General features: G+C 37.6%; 1 protein-coding gene across 1 annotated transcript in view; it reads right to left on the bottom strand.

The window, feature by feature from the left end:
* Positions 1-200: 200 nt before the first annotated feature.
* The window catches only part of LOC144441494 (uncharacterized), a 44,648-nt gene continuing 28,346 nt past the window's right edge, over positions 201-16,502 (bottom strand). The window contains exons 5-8 of the mRNA XM_078131077.1: positions 8,219-8,244; positions 7,393-7,494; positions 5,843-5,947; positions 201-449 (exon numbers count right to left, since the gene is read on the bottom strand). Coding sequence (XP_077987203.1) covers positions 402-449; positions 5,843-5,947; positions 7,393-7,494; positions 8,219-8,244 — 281 coding nt within the window. The 3' untranslated portion in view covers positions 201-401. The remainder of the gene's footprint in view (positions 450-5,842; positions 5,948-7,392; positions 7,495-8,218; positions 8,245-16,502) is intronic.

The raw sequence follows: 16,502 nt of genomic DNA, 5'->3' as shown, positions 1-16,502 counted from the left end.
ACATTTAAAACAAATACATTATCCTGATTATATTGCAAATACTTTATTTGACATTATAATAACTAACCATCAAGACATTGGTTAAATCGAGATTTATAGGCTAAATAGCTAGCACTCAGTATATAGAAGCTCAATATATAAAGATCAATGCATTTAGGTTTTGATCCGAAAAGGATATCTTCAACAAATTTACATCATCGGCAGAGGATCAAATCACGTCATAAGATCGTTTGTTAAGGAAGTGTGTATTACTGCCAATTCGACTGTCGTTTGGTATACAATGCCGTTGTTTACCAGGCCAATATTCAAGTGTGAAAGGTATGAGGTGATTTATGTTAACTGCGTAAAACTGCAAAACTGCGACTGATCCCATCTGACGTCATAGTTACGTCATAAACACGTCACTTAGTGACCAGTCTTTCAGCAAGCGAGTAGAGTCCTGAAACAGACTAAAAGAAAAATACAGAAGAGAATGTTATGACTTGAAAAAAGTATCACCTGAAATATTCTATCAACTATTCTATAAATCATTTGTGCGTGGGGATTGACTATTTAACTATTTATACCGTGGGGATTGACTATTTAACTATTTATACCGTGGGGATTGACTATTTCACTATTTATACCGTGGGGATTGACTATTTCACTATTTATACCGTGGGGATTGACTATTTCACTATTTATACCGTGGGGTTTGACTATTTAAGCAATAACCCCCGCCGAAGGCGGGTATACACGAGATTTTGGTACAATTCGCGACATATAGCACGAGCCGAATGGCGAGTGCTATATGGAGCGAATTGTACCAAATTCGAGTGTATACCCGCCTTCGGCGGGAGTTATTGCTATTATATTATATCAAAATGTGTGTATATTTCTTCAAAATGTGATTCTGTGGTTATTTATATTCCCGAAAAGGCGAATTCGCACGTACAGAAAAAGATCGTCGGGAACGAGCATATTTTAATGAGTGGATACGTTCATGTAGCCCCCCCCCCCCACACACACACACACACACTGCATGAACACAACCATACACTGCATTGCAATGCATTGCATTGCATTGATAAATTACTTTATTTACATCATATGATGCATAACGAAAACGCGTTGAAAACTAGCAACAAAGAAAAGGGGGCAAGAGGTCAAAGAAAGTAACAATTTTGTTTGGATATTTTCATAAGAACAATACAATCTTGTACACTGCTAAAAATAGATGTCTCGGCGTTGAAATCGGAGAAAGCGCGAGACAGTAAATCAGAGACGCGACGTTACACAGTCTACTTTAATTTAATGGGTAACAAATTGAACATTGACCGAACCTGAAAATGTACAGCTTCGAAATAATCCTGACGCACCTTGACTGATGGTTAAAAGTTGAATCGGTGTTGCTTGATTCAACGCGTAACGAGAGTAGGACGCTGAGACGGCTCGTTGCATGGGGAGAACTTGTACCTCAGTGATGTTGAAGCCACTGATCGATCGTTGCTTTCGATCGCAAGGTCATCAGTGGAATTATTTGGACTACTGTAACCCAAAATATTGTACAGGATACCTGACACACCTTTACACTGGGGAAGTGTTAACTTATTGGTATAAGAAAGAACACATTCAGCTTGTATGTACTATTCATATGCTAGTTTAGGGGCCCATTTTACCACTGCCAGCCGTGGTAAAATGGGATTTTACCACAGTTATTATCCAATCAGAATGGCGCATAGTAGCATGATATAATATAATTCACTATTTATACCGTGGAGATTGACTATTTCACTATTTATACCGTGGGGATTGACTATTTCACTATTTATACCGTGGGGATTGACTATTTCACTATTTATACCGTGGGGATTGACTATTTCACTATTTATACCGTGGGGATTGACTATTTCACTATTTATACCGTGGGGATTGACTATTTCACTATTTATACCGTGGAGATTGACTATTTCACTATTTATACCGTGGGGATTGACTATTTCACTATTTATACCGTGGGGTTTGACTATTTCACTATTTATACCGTGGGGATTGACTATTTCACTATTTATACCGTGGAGATTGACTATTTCACTATTTATACCGTGGGGTTTGACTATTTCACTATTTATACCGTGGGGATTGACTATTTCACTATTTATACCGTGGAGATTGACTATTTCACTATTTATACCGTGGGCTTTGACTATTTCACTATTTATACCGTGGAGATTGACTATTTCCCTATTTATACCGTGGGGATTGACTATTTCACTATTTATACCGTGGAGATTGACTATTTCACTATTTATACCGTGGGGTTTGACTATTTCACTATTTATACCGTGGAGATTGACTATTTCACTATTTATACCGTGGGGTTTGACTATTTCACTATTTATACCGTGGGGATTGACTATTTCACTATTTATACCGTGGGGTTTGACTATTTCACTATTTATACCGTGGGGTTTGACTATTTCACTATTTATACCGTGGGGATTGACTATTTCACTATTTATACCGTGGAGATTGACTATTTCACTATTTATACCGTGGAGATTGACTATTTCACTATTTATACCGTGGAGATTGACTATTTCACTATTTATACCGTGGGGATTGACTATTTCACTATTTATACCGTGGGGTTTGACTATTTCACTATTTATACCGTGGGGTTTGACTATTTCACTATTTATACCGTGGGGTTTGACTATTTCACTATTTATACCGTGGGGTTTGACTATTTCACTATTTATACCGTGGGGATTGACTATTTCACTATTTATACCGTGGGGATTGACTATTTCACTATTTATACCGTGGGGTTTGACTATTTCACTATTTATACCGTGGTGATTGACTATTTCACTATTTATACCGTGGAGATTGACTATTTCCCTATTTATACCGTGGGGTTTGACTATTTCACTATTTATACCGTGGGGATTGACTATTTCACTATTTATACCGTGGGGATTGACTATTTCACTATTTATACCGTGGGGTTTGACTATTTCACTATTTATACCGTGGGGGTTGACTATTTCACTATTTATACCGTGGGGGTTGACTATTTCATTATTTATACCGTGGGGATTGACTATTTCACTATTTATACCGTGGGGTTTGACTATTTCACTATTTATACCGTGGGGTTTGACTATTTCACTATTTATACCGTGGGGATTGACTATTTCACTATTTATACCGTGGAGATTGACTATTTCACTATTTATACCGTGGAGATTGACTATTTCACTATTTATACCGTGGTGATTGACTATTTCACTATTTATACCGTGGGGATTGACTATTTCACTATTTATACCGTGGAGATTGACTATTTCACTATTTATACCGTGGGGTTTGACTATTTCACTATTTATACCGTGGTGATTGACTATTTCACTATTTATACCGTGGGGATTGACTATTTCACTATTTATACCGTGGAGATTGACTATTTCACTATTTATACTGTGGAGATTGACTATTTCACTATTTATACCGTGGAGATTGACTATTTCACTATTTATACCGTGGGGTTTGACTATTTCACTATTTATACCGTGGTGATTGACTATTTCACTATTTATACCGTGGGGTTTGACTATTTCACTATTTATACCGTGGTGATTGACTATTTCACTATTTATACCGTGGGGATTGACTATTTCACTATTTATACCGTGGGGTTTGACTATTTCACTATTTATACCGTGGGGTTTGACTATTTCACTATTTATACCGTGGGGATTGACTATTTCACTATTTATACCGTGGGGATTGACTATTTCACTATTTATACCGTGGGGATTGACTATTTCACTATTTATACCGTGGGGTTTGACTATTTCACTATTTATACCGTGGGGATTGACTATTTCACTATTTATACCGTGGGGATTGACTATTTCACTATTTATACCGTGGGGTTTGACTATTTCACTATTTATACCGTGGGGATTGACTATTTCACTATTTATACCGTGGGGATTGACTATTTCACTATTTATACCGTGGAGATTGACTATTTCACTATTTATACCGTGGGGTTTGACTATTTCACTATTTATACCGTGGGGATTGACTATTTCATTATTTATACCGTGGGGTTTGACTATTTCACTATTTATACCGTGGGGATTGACTATTTCATTATTTATACCGTGGGGTTTGACTATTTCACTATTTATACCGTGGGGTTTGACTATTTCACTATTTATACCGTGGGATTGACTATTTCACTATTTATACCGTGGGGTTTGACTATTTCACTATTTATACCGTGGGGTTTGACTATTTCACTATTTATACCGTGACATTTGATACTAGGTTATTATTCCTATGTCCTTGCATGCAGGTAGGAGCGTGATTCTACCGGCATGCTTCTTTCCACATTACACCTTGTTTTATCCGAAACCATCACTTTAATATATGTATCAAGGTGAAAGGTCGATTAGCTTTACATGAACATTTCCAATCCCTATTTGATCAATCTCATCCAACTTGATATTCAGTCTAATCCAAACTGCAAACTCCAACAATATTCCCTGTATTATCATATTCCACTATACTTGTAATTTACGTTCCCTTTTGTTTATCCGTTCATAGAAAATGTATATAATCCGTCAGATAACCACCTTCCACCCTCTTACGGAAAAGGGTGGGTATCCCGATGAGAAGGGACTTTTTGTATTATAAAAATGTATCAACTTTAATCAAAATTAGCTTGAATGTAAAACATGATATGGGTACAAAACACTTGGTAACCAGATTTAAACTGAATGCCTTCCATGAGGACAGTCTTGTGTTTTGCCTAGACACATAATAATTGCTGGAATGCAAAAATCTTGGTAACAATACATTCCCAATATAAGGTGAATCAATACTATTTGTCATCAGAGTGTTCATTCTTTGATGGATTCACAGTATTATTAGTTAGCTTATTTCAGTAAAACAACAAGGTCGACCTAATTTTCATATAACCCAAGGGATCATCATGTTCTGAGTAATTCTTAATCACCACATCCTCAGAAACATCTCCACCCGATGTCAGCCAGATATGTTGAGTACGTTTGGAATTAAAGCGTTTGTACCAAAAAGTTACATTTTTAAAGATATCACTAATTGGATCTTCATATCATGAAAACTTCTTTGTCTACACATCACTAAGAATGTCCCCACAAAATTTCAGATTAATCTGCCCAGTAGTTTTCTCATTTCCCTTTTTAAATCGAAAATCATATTTTTTGACCCAAATCACTGATCACCTGTGCTGCAATCATTTTCATTTTAACTTGGCAAAATTCCCAACAAGAAAAAAAGAGAGCCCATTTTACCAGTCTCATTTATAGCACTAATTTCAATAAAAGGATGTGTATATGAACTTGGCCCAGTTATTATATAATATTGTGTAACACATCTCTGTGCACTTCACCAAGAACAATGACACATTTGAAGGAAAACCACTTTTGACGTAACTTGGAAATCACTTATTTGATTATTTCATTTGAACATTTTGAACATTCATTTTTCATCTACGTACCCTAAGTAAAGGCCTATCAAATATCAAGGCAATCTGTCAGGATGATTTTGACTTTTAAGTGGTTCACATACACACAAACACACACACTTGCGTATGTACATACATACATACATACATACATACACACATACATACACACATACACATGGGCCTACAATCGACACGAGAGGAATGAGAGGGACAGCTATAGAAACAAAGGATACTGTTGACTGATGAATAGTGTAAATAATAGAGCTGAGCTAATGCAGATAACAATGAGAAATTTAACGTCTAGAGTGAATTTGACGTTTCAACTAAAATGCTACCCACCTCCTCCTCCATCAGATTACATAAAACTGGATCTGTCAGTTCTCTTTTTGATTTTCCACTTCTACATTTCTCTTCAATATCTTCGTCTTCATCATTTGTTTCGTCCTAGTAATAACATCAAGCACAGTACAAAAATAATCAAATACACACATTTAACAGTAATTTACATGTATAAAGCTAAAATATAAAGTCGTTCATAATTTGAATATTTTTATTCTGACTCATATGATATTTTATTTTATTACACTTTTAATTCCTATATAAAATAGTTTATAACAGGGCTGGTTAAGTTTATGATAGACGTATTTCCTTTTTTAAAGTTACCGCTTAACTCTATCTAAAATTGGTGATTCAAACCTTGTCGGTGCGTTGCCCTCCCGTATGCCATTTTAACTTATTTACCAAAAATAGCATCACTGATGACGTCAAATTTGATGGCATTGTTTAAAGGTTACAGTAAACCTTAATACGGTAACATTATTGCGTTGCAAAAGAAGCAAATGGTAAAACCGTGGCCCGAAGGCCCGGATGTTGAAAGTTAATTTGCGGATATCGGCTATACGGCTGACAATACTTTAGTTCCGTGATTTATAGCTATGGTGTACTAAATGCCTAACTCATACATTGAAATTATAGTTTGATACACGTGAAACAGGAGCCAATGGCATTATGACTAGCAGACATTGTCAGATAAATTGGTTGTCAATTTCTTAGCTGGAACAAGCTGACATATTCAAATTCCTTATATGTAGAGAATTAACACTTGTCTAGGGATGAATAATTGTAGGAACAAATTCAGTAATGCATGTATTAATGAATGACTTATGAAAGTAATGACTGAATTACAAAATTATAGAAAAAAGTAGGTTGATGGATGAATAAATGAATTATAGAAGAACTGAACGGACGGATGGGTGGATAGATGCCAAGATGGATGGATGGATGGATGGATGGATGGATGGATGGATAGATGGATGGATGGATGGATGGATAGATGGCTAGATGGATGGATGGATGGATGGATGGATGGATGGATGGATGGATGGATGGATGGATGGATGGATGGATGGATGGATGGATAAATAGATGGGTGGATGGATGGATGGATGGATGGATGGATGGATAGATAGATAGATAGATAGATAGATAGATAGACAGACAGACAGACAGACAGATAGATAGATAGATAGATAGATAGATAGATAGATAGATAGATAGATAGATAGACGAAAGGACAGAGGGTCGAATGGATGGATGAATAGATGGACATAATAACCTCTATAATAATTTTTGAAATTGACTAATCAAGTTAAGGTACATTAACCAATTTGTATAAACTTAGCTTTGACTGAAGGACAAACCTTCATGAGTTTAGAGAGATAAGTGAATCTCTCACTCGGCTTGGAAATCAAAATAGGCCTAATCGTGTTAGCCATGTCGGTGATGAATAACAATATTGTGAATGTTGCAATCAAGGTTAAATGTATAACATGATGCCAAAGCCATTAATGCACAAATGAGATTACAATCATGCAACCGAGTTTTCTGACCTCCTGTGACAGTTGGGTGTCGTCTTCAGAGGATGATGCATTCTCATAGGTATTGCCATGACAACAGCTATGGCGATGATTACTTGGACCACAAATACTACCCTGTGAACGGGAGACATTGGAAGTTGGATTAGTGGGGTTGTTACATTAACTTACTGAGGCAACAAACAAAGAGAAAGAATCATGCCATACGTTTCTACAGTAAGTTCATCAACAATAATATGTCAAGTTTGTTCAATATTTTAGGAACCCGTTTACAGTTAGAGCATACGAAGTGTTTAATGATAATAAATCGTAGTAAGATGCAGTCCAAATCAAAATTAAGATAAACAGTTAATAGACATACTGTAAGTGGGGAGGCAGTATAGTATTTACAAACGGAGCCTGTAAGTAAACAGCTGAATTGGATTAATAACACTTAGCACAACATGTTGGAAGTATAGAGACTTGTATTATCGGTCATTAGATAAGAACAGTTTTATGGCCACTTTACATAGTAGTTCACATTCACAAACAAATTCCAGTTCCCCTGGCATTTCATGTACATGTCAAAAGGCTATAAAACTGTTCTTATCAAACCATGACGTGTAATACAAGTCGCTGCTGTTCCAACATGCTGAGCCAATTGTTATTAATCCAATTTATTTGTTTACTTTCCGTGTTTGTAACAGGTTCCGTCCGTCAATGGTCTGATGTCGGCAGTTGTACATAGGTTAAAATACCAGACTCCCCTCCTTCCCACCTCGTCATTACACTTTCACATACGTTTTTTAATGAAATTAAATGAATTTATGACAAACCTACGGAAAAATAAGGATGTACTTACAGGTCTACTTTCATCAGGATTTTCAGCTTTAAGGGAAAATAGAAGTTGATGAATTAGGAATCTTGAATAGAAATTGACAACTAAATGAGTGCGCCAATATGCACCTAATGTTGCTATCAGTTCGTTTTGTTTTTTTAAAAATACAAAATTCACATGTGAACAATAGCCCACCAGAACATAAGTGATGCTCCAGTAGGCCAATCAAATGGTTCACTGCAGCTCAAATGAAGAAAAATAAAAAGAACCATCAGTTATGGCCTAGTCAGAAGGAAACCATGCAACTGGCTTTTGAAGGCTTGGAGTCCAGTGCCAGAGATGTCCACAACAACATAATCAGGAAGACTGTTCCATATCTGGATAGCTGAGTGGATGAAGCTTCTGTCCAGTGAGTAGTTCTTAGATGATAGATATCAGATAAAGAAATTAAGCCAAAGAAAATGTTTGGTTCCGGTTACCCGACCCCACCTAGTTTTTCACTACCGACCCTAACCTTTTTAAGAGCCTTTTTAACGTATTCGAGAAAAAAAAATAAAATCGCAAAATTATGAACTCTCGGGAGAAATAGTGGATGAGGAAACTGGCCAACTTAAAAAGACAATATAAAACCGAACTTCCGATTTGTAAGGCTGTACATCCGATGAGAAGAAACCAATAACACAGAGACCATATGCAAACTAGGCACTCACACATATTTTTTTTAAAAATCTACCTACCCTATTCTAAAGTTGAACGCAATTGGAACCACATAGTTGTATTTTAGGCCTTAGTGTTCATTGAATTAAATGTTTACCTGCACAAAACTACTGGAAAATGTATTTCCTTTTGTAAAATATATCATTAAGCGGTATGTATTCCTTGCGTTATGATAAACATTTATATCATGCAAGGAACCATTCTCATAAGCGCAGTAACTTATGGCCGTTGATGACACTGTATACACTGGCTTGATGTCGATATATAAACAGTCATGAAATAGGAGTTCGACCCATGATAAACTGTCATGATATGAGTAAGGCCAATTAACACTGACTTGATATCCATGTGTAAACAGTCATGATATAGGAGTAAGGCCCGTTAACACTGACTTGATGTCCATGTGTAAACAATCATGATATAGGACTAAGGCTCATTAACACTGACTTGATGTCCATGTGTAAACAGTCATGATATAGGAGGAGGCCAATTAACACTGACTTAATGTCCATGTGTAAACAGTCATGATATAGGAGTAAAGCCCATTAACACTGACTTGATGTCCATGTGTAAACAGTCATGATATAGGAGTAAGGCCCATTAACACTGACTTGATGTCCATGTGTAAACAGTCATGATATAGGAGTAAGGCCCATTAACACTGACTTGATGTCCATGTGTAAACAGTCATGATATAGGAGTAAAGCCCATTAACACTGACTTGATGTCCATGTGTAAACATTCATGATATAGGACTAAGGCTCATTAACACTGACTTGATGTCCATGTGTAAACAGTCATGATATAGGAGTAAGGCCCATTAACACTGACTTGATGTCCATGTGTAAACAGTCATGATATAGGAGTAAGGCCCATTAACACTGACTTGATGTCCATGTGTAAACAGTCATGATATAGGAGTAAGGTCCATTAACACTGACTTGATGTCCATGTGTAAACAGTCATGATATAGGAGTAAGGCCCTTTAACACTGACTTGATGTCCATGTGTAAACAGTCATGATATAGGGGTAAGGTCCATTAACACTGACTTGATGTCCATGTGTAAACAGTCATGATTTAGGAGTAAGGCCTATTAACACTGACTTGATGTCCATGTGTAAACAGTCATGATATAGGAGTAAGGCCCATTAACACTGACTTGATGTCCATGTGTAAACAGTCATGATATAGGAGTAAAGCATATTAACACTGACTTGATGTCCATGTGTAAACAGTCATGATGTAGGAGTAAGGCCCGTTAACACTGACTTGATGTCCATGTGTAAACAGTCATGATATAGGAGTAAGGCCCGTTAACACTGACTTGATGTCCATGTGTAAACAGCCATGATACAGGCGTATGGCCCATTAACACTGACTTGATGTCCATGTGTAAACAGTCATGATATAGGAGTAAAGCCCATTAACACTGACTTGATGTCCATGTGTAAACAGTCATGATGTAGGAGTAAGGCCCTTAACACTGACTTGATGTCCATGTGTAAACAGTCATGATGTAGGAGTAAGGCCCTTAACACTGACTTGATGTCCATGTGTAAACAGTCATGATATAGGAGTAAGGCCCGTTATCACTGACTTGATGTCCATGTGTAAACAGTCATGATATAGGAGTAAAGCATATTAACACTGACTTGATGTCCATGTGTAAACAGTCATGATGTAGGAGTAAGGCCCGTTAACACTGACTTGATGTCCATGTGTAAACAGTCATGATATAGGAGTAAGGCCCGTTAACACTGACTTGATGTCCATGTGTAAACAGCCATGATACAGGCGTATGGCCCATTAACACTGACTTGATGTCCATGTGTAAACAGTCATGATATAGGAGTAAAGCCCATTAACACTGACTTGATGTCCATGTGTAAACAGTCATGATGTAGGAGTAAGGCCCTTAACACTGACTTGATGTCCATGTGTAAACAGTCATGATGTAGGAGTAAGGCCCTTAACACTGACTTGATGTCCATGTGTAAACAGTCATGATATAGGAGTAAGGCCCGTTATCACTGACTTGATGTCCATGTGTAAACAGTCATGATATAGGAGTAAAGCATATTAACACTGACTTGATGTCCATGTGTAAACAGTCATGATGTAGGAGTAAGGCCCGTTAACACTGACTTGATGTCCATGTGTAAACAGTCATGATATAGGAGTAAGGCCCATTAACACTGACTTGATGTCCATGTGTAAACAATCATGATGTAGGAGTAAGGCCCATTAACACTGACTTGATGTCCATGTGTAAACAGTCATGATATAGGAGTAAAGCCCATTAACACTGACTTGATGTCCATGTGTAAACAGTCATGATGTAGGAGTAAGGCCCTTAACACTGACTTGATGTCCATGTGTAAACAGTCATGATGTAGGAGTAAGGCCCTTAACACTGACTTGATGTCCATGTGTAAACAGTCATGATATAGGAGTAAGGCCCGTTATCACTGACTTGATGTCCATGTGTAAACAGTCATGATATAGGAGTAAAGCATATTAACACTGACTTGATGTCCATGTGTAAACAGTCATGATGTAGGAGTAAGGCCCGTTAACACTGACTTGATGTCCATGTGTAAACAGTCATGATATAGGAGTAAGGCCCATTAACACTGACTTGATGTCCATGTGTAAACAATCATGATGTAGGAGTAAGGCCCATTAACACTGACTTGATGTCCATGTGTAAACAGTCATGATATAGGAGTAAGGCCCATTAACACTGACTTGATGTCCATGTGTAAACAGTCATGATGTAGGAGTAAGGCCCATTAACACTGACTTGATGTCCATGTGTAAACAATCATGATATAGGAGTAAGGCCCATTAACACTGACTTGATGTCCATGTGTAAACAGTCATGATATAGGAGTAAGGTCCATTAACACTGACTTGATGTCCATGTGTAAACAGTCATGATATAGGAGTAAGGCCCGTTATCACTGACTTGATGTCCATGTGTAAACAGTCATGATATAGGAGTAAAGCATATTAACACTGACTTGATGTCCATGTGTAAACAGTCATGATGTAGGAGTAAGGCCCGTTAACACTGACTTGATGTCCATGTGTAAACAGTCATGATATAGGAGTAAGGCCCATTAACACTGACTTGATGTCCATGTGTAAACAGTCATGATATAGGAGTAAGGCCAATTAACACTGACTTAATGTCCATGTGTAAACAGTCATGATATAGGAGTAAAGCCCATTAACACTGACTTGATGTCCATGTGTAAACAGTCATGATGTAGGAGTAAGGCCCTTAACACTGACTTGATGTCCATGTGTAAACAGTCATGATGTAGGAGTAAGGCCCTTAACACTGACTTGATGTCCATGTGTAAACAGTCATGATATAGGAGTAAGGCCTATTAACACTGACTTGATGTCCATGTGTAAACAGTCATGATATAGGAGTAAGGCCCACTAACACTGACTTGATGTCCATGTGGCAACAGCCATGATACAGGCGTATGGCCCACTAACACTGACTTGATGTCCCTGTGTAAACAGTCATGATATAGGAGTAAGGCCCTTAACACTGACTTGATGTCCATGTGTAAACAGTCATGATATAGGAGTAAGGCCTATTAACACTGACTTGATGTCCATGTGTAAACAGTCATGATATAGGAGTAAGGCATATTAACACTGACTTGATGTCCATGTGTAAACAGTCATGATATAGGAGGCCCGTTAACACTGACTTGATGTCCATGTGTAAACAGTCATGATATAGGAGTAAGGCATATTAACACTGACTTGATGTCCATGTGTAAATAGTCATGATATAGGATTAAGGCCCACTAACACTGACTTGATGTCCATGTGTAAACAGTCACGATATAGGAGTAAGGCCCATTAACACTGACTTGATGTCCATGTGTAAACAGTCATGATATAGGAGTAAGGCCCATTAACACTTACTTGATGTCCATGTGTAAACAGTCATGATATAGGAGTAAGGCCCTTTAACACTGACTTGATGTCCCTGTGTAAACAGTCATGATATAGGAGTAAGGCCCATTAACACTGACTTGATGTCCATGTGTAAACAGTCATGATATAGGAGTAAGGTCCATTAACACTGACTTGATGTCCATGTGTAAACAATCATGATATAGGAGTAAGGCCCATTAACACTGACTTGATGTCCATGTGTAAACAGTCATGATATAGGAGTAAGGCATATTAACACTGACTTGATGTCCATGTGTAAACAGTCATGATATAGGAGGAGGCCCGTTAACACTGACTTGATGTCCATGTGTAAACAGTCATGATATAGGAGTAAGGCATATTAACACTGACTTGATGTCCATGTGTAAATAGTCATGATATAGGATTAAGGCCCACTAACACTGACTTGATGTCCATGTGTAAACAGTCACGATATAGGAGTAAGGCCCATTAACACTGACTTGATGTCCATGTGTAAACAGTCATGATATAGGAGTAAGGCCCATTAACACTTACTTGATGTCCATGTGTAAACAGTCATGATATAGGAGTAAGGCCCTTTAACACTGACTTGATGTCCCTGTGTAAACAGTCATGATATAGGAGTAAGGCCCATTAACACTGACTTGATGTCCATGTGTAAACAGTCATGATATAGGAGTAAGGTCCATTAACACTGACTTGATGTCCATGTGTAAACAATCATGATATAGGAGTAAGGCCCATTAACACTGACTTGATGTCCATGTGTAAACAGTCATGATATAGGAGTAAGGCCCATTAACACTGACGTGATGTCCATGTGTAAACAGTCATGATATAGGAGTAAGGCCTATTAACACTGACTTGATGTCCATGTGTAAACAGTCATGATATAGGAGTAAGGCCCTTTAACACTGACTTGATGTCCATGTGTAAACAGTCATGATATAGGAGTAAGGTCCATTAACACTGACTTGATGTCCATGTGTAAACAGTCATGATATAGGAGTAAGGCATATTAACACTGACTTGATGTCCATGTGTAAACAGTCATGATATAGGAGGAGGCCCGTTAACACTGACTTGATGTCCATGTGTAAACAGTCATGATATAGGAGTAAGGCATATTAACACTGACTTGATGTCCATGTGTAAATAGTCATGATATAGGATTAAGGCCCACTAACACTGACTTGATGTCCATGTGTAAACAGTCACGATATAGGAGTAAGGCCCATTAACACTGACTTGATGTCCATGTGTAAACAGTCATGATATAGGAGTAAGGCCCATTAACACTTACTTGATGTCCATGTGTAAACAGTCATGATATAGGAGTAAGGCCCTTTAACACTGACTTGATGTCCCTGTGTAAACAGTCATGATATAGGAGTAAGGCCCATTAACACTGACTTGATGTCCATGTGTAAACAGTCATGATATAGGAGTAAGGTCCATTAACACTGACTTGATGTCCATGTGTAAACAATCATGATATAGGAGTAAGGCCCATTAACACTGACTTGATGTCCATGTGTAAACAGTCATGATATAGGAGTAAGGTCCATTAACACTGACTTGATGTCCATGTGTACACAGTCATGATATAGGAGTAAGGCATATTAACACTGACTTGATGTCCATGTGTAAACAGTCATGATATAGGAGTAAGGCCCATTAACACTGACTTGATGTCCATGTGTAAACAGTCATGATATAGGAGTAAGGCCTATTAACACTGACTTGATGTCCATGTGTAAACAGTCATGATATAGGAGTAAGGCCCTTTAACACTGACTTGATGTCCATGTGTAAACAATCATGATATAGGAGTAAGGCCCATTAACACTGACTTGATGTCCATGTGTAAACAGTCATGATATAGGAGTAAGGCCCTTAACACTGACTTGATGTCCATGTGTAAACAGTCATGATATAGGAGTAAGGGACCAGACAGAATTTACGGCAGGGGGGGGGGGGGTCCTGGGGAGAAATTATCTCTGACTTGGTTTTTTTCCTGGCCCCCCCATCCACTGTAACCAAAATTTCACAGCCCCCCTTTCAAAAGTATAAAAATTTCATGCCCCCCCCCCAAAAAAAAAGGAAAAAAAAGAAGAAAAAAAAGTGCACAATATCCTGCCCCCTACAATAACTAAAAAGAGTACAATTTTTTTTGTTACTGTAGCACAACTGTAATATTTCTTTTGGTACTATTATTATGTTACTATTTCAGCCCAAACAACTTAGTCGTTGTAGAGGAAGTTTTTTAGAAAACAAAACAAAATAAAACATTTTGACCATACATGTAATCATACACATGTGGTATAATCTTGTTTATTTCCCAACTAGACACCATAAGTAGTCATCACTTAATACCAAGGCATTTGATGTGGTGGTTTTAACTGTCATTCACTTATACATACACAGAAACACAGACACAGAGTAAACACACATTCACATGCATGATTTGTGAAAAACTGTAGTGGGGACATTTGTGGGGAGTATCTAAGGACATCACATCACCTACATAGTGTATTCAAATATCTATTTATACTCATAACACAATAACTATCTAATGTCAGACATTTGTGATGTCATGAAGTGCTAGCAAACTAAGGATTTTATGCACACTGAGGTCTGACAAATATAGCTTTCACTTTCCTACACCAACTACATGATCTTTTAGAAAACAGGAGAAGGGAACTGTTTGATGACAATCACAGTGAGCGGCCATTTGCTGGTAGTCAAAACAAATATATAACAAGTAAACTTGATACTCTGAAACATTGGCTTGGTTTAGTGAAAGCCAAACAAAATGATGTTTCTCATACAAGTGACATCATTGCAAGAAGATTCCCACAGAATGAAGTTGTTGTTAGCGAACGACACAGGAAGACAAGGAGAAAGAAGGAAAATAAAATAAAAGTAAGAAGAAGGAAAGAGAAAAGAACAATTAGTCAAGCACAAAGACTGTTGTTAACTGTTTTTAGTGAGCAACTTGTGGATAAGGTTGAAGGAAAATACGGCCAGAAGGCAACTACCAAAGTTAGTGCAAAGTCACTGATGAAAAAACACTTAACACCACGCAGACATCTAAATGCTTTACAATATTTAGTACAGATAGATGCATTTGATGATGCTGAGGAGGGAAATAGTTTAATTTCACTGGTTATAGATAGAAAGAAAGACAAGACTTGCCTCACATCTTCAGACTCTAGTGAGTCTGAGAGTGAAACTCAAGAATAGTGTCAAGGAAAGAAATAAAACACCTATCTAAATTAATTTGGCCAGACGTTTTTGTATTTACATTTTTTACCAAAAGGTCACTTTTTAATAATAATAATAATCTTTATTTGTCCAAATAAATTCGGAAATTTGTTGAATGGTCGCCGCAGAGCAGCGCCCTAGTGCCCTAGTGTTGAAGAAGCAGGAGGAAACCGGAGTGCCCGGGGAAAACCTGCGTTGTTCGGCAGGGTCAAACTGAGCATCACCCTTCTTAGCAGACCTAGTTAAATTTTAAATCAAACCCAGCCAACACCAGGCGGGTTCGAACCCAGACTGCAGAGGTAAGAGGCGTACGAGCTAACCGCTCGGCCACCGACAACCCGACATTTAATCACATA

Source organism: Glandiceps talaboti, chromosome 10 (assembly GCF_964340395.1).
Source record: "Glandiceps talaboti chromosome 10, keGlaTala1.1, whole genome shotgun sequence".
NCBI classification, from domain to species: Eukaryota; Metazoa; Hemichordata; class Enteropneusta; family Spengelidae; genus Glandiceps; species Glandiceps talaboti.
Note: the sequence above shows the minus strand (reverse complement) of the source record. Positions and strands in the feature narration are given on the sequence as shown.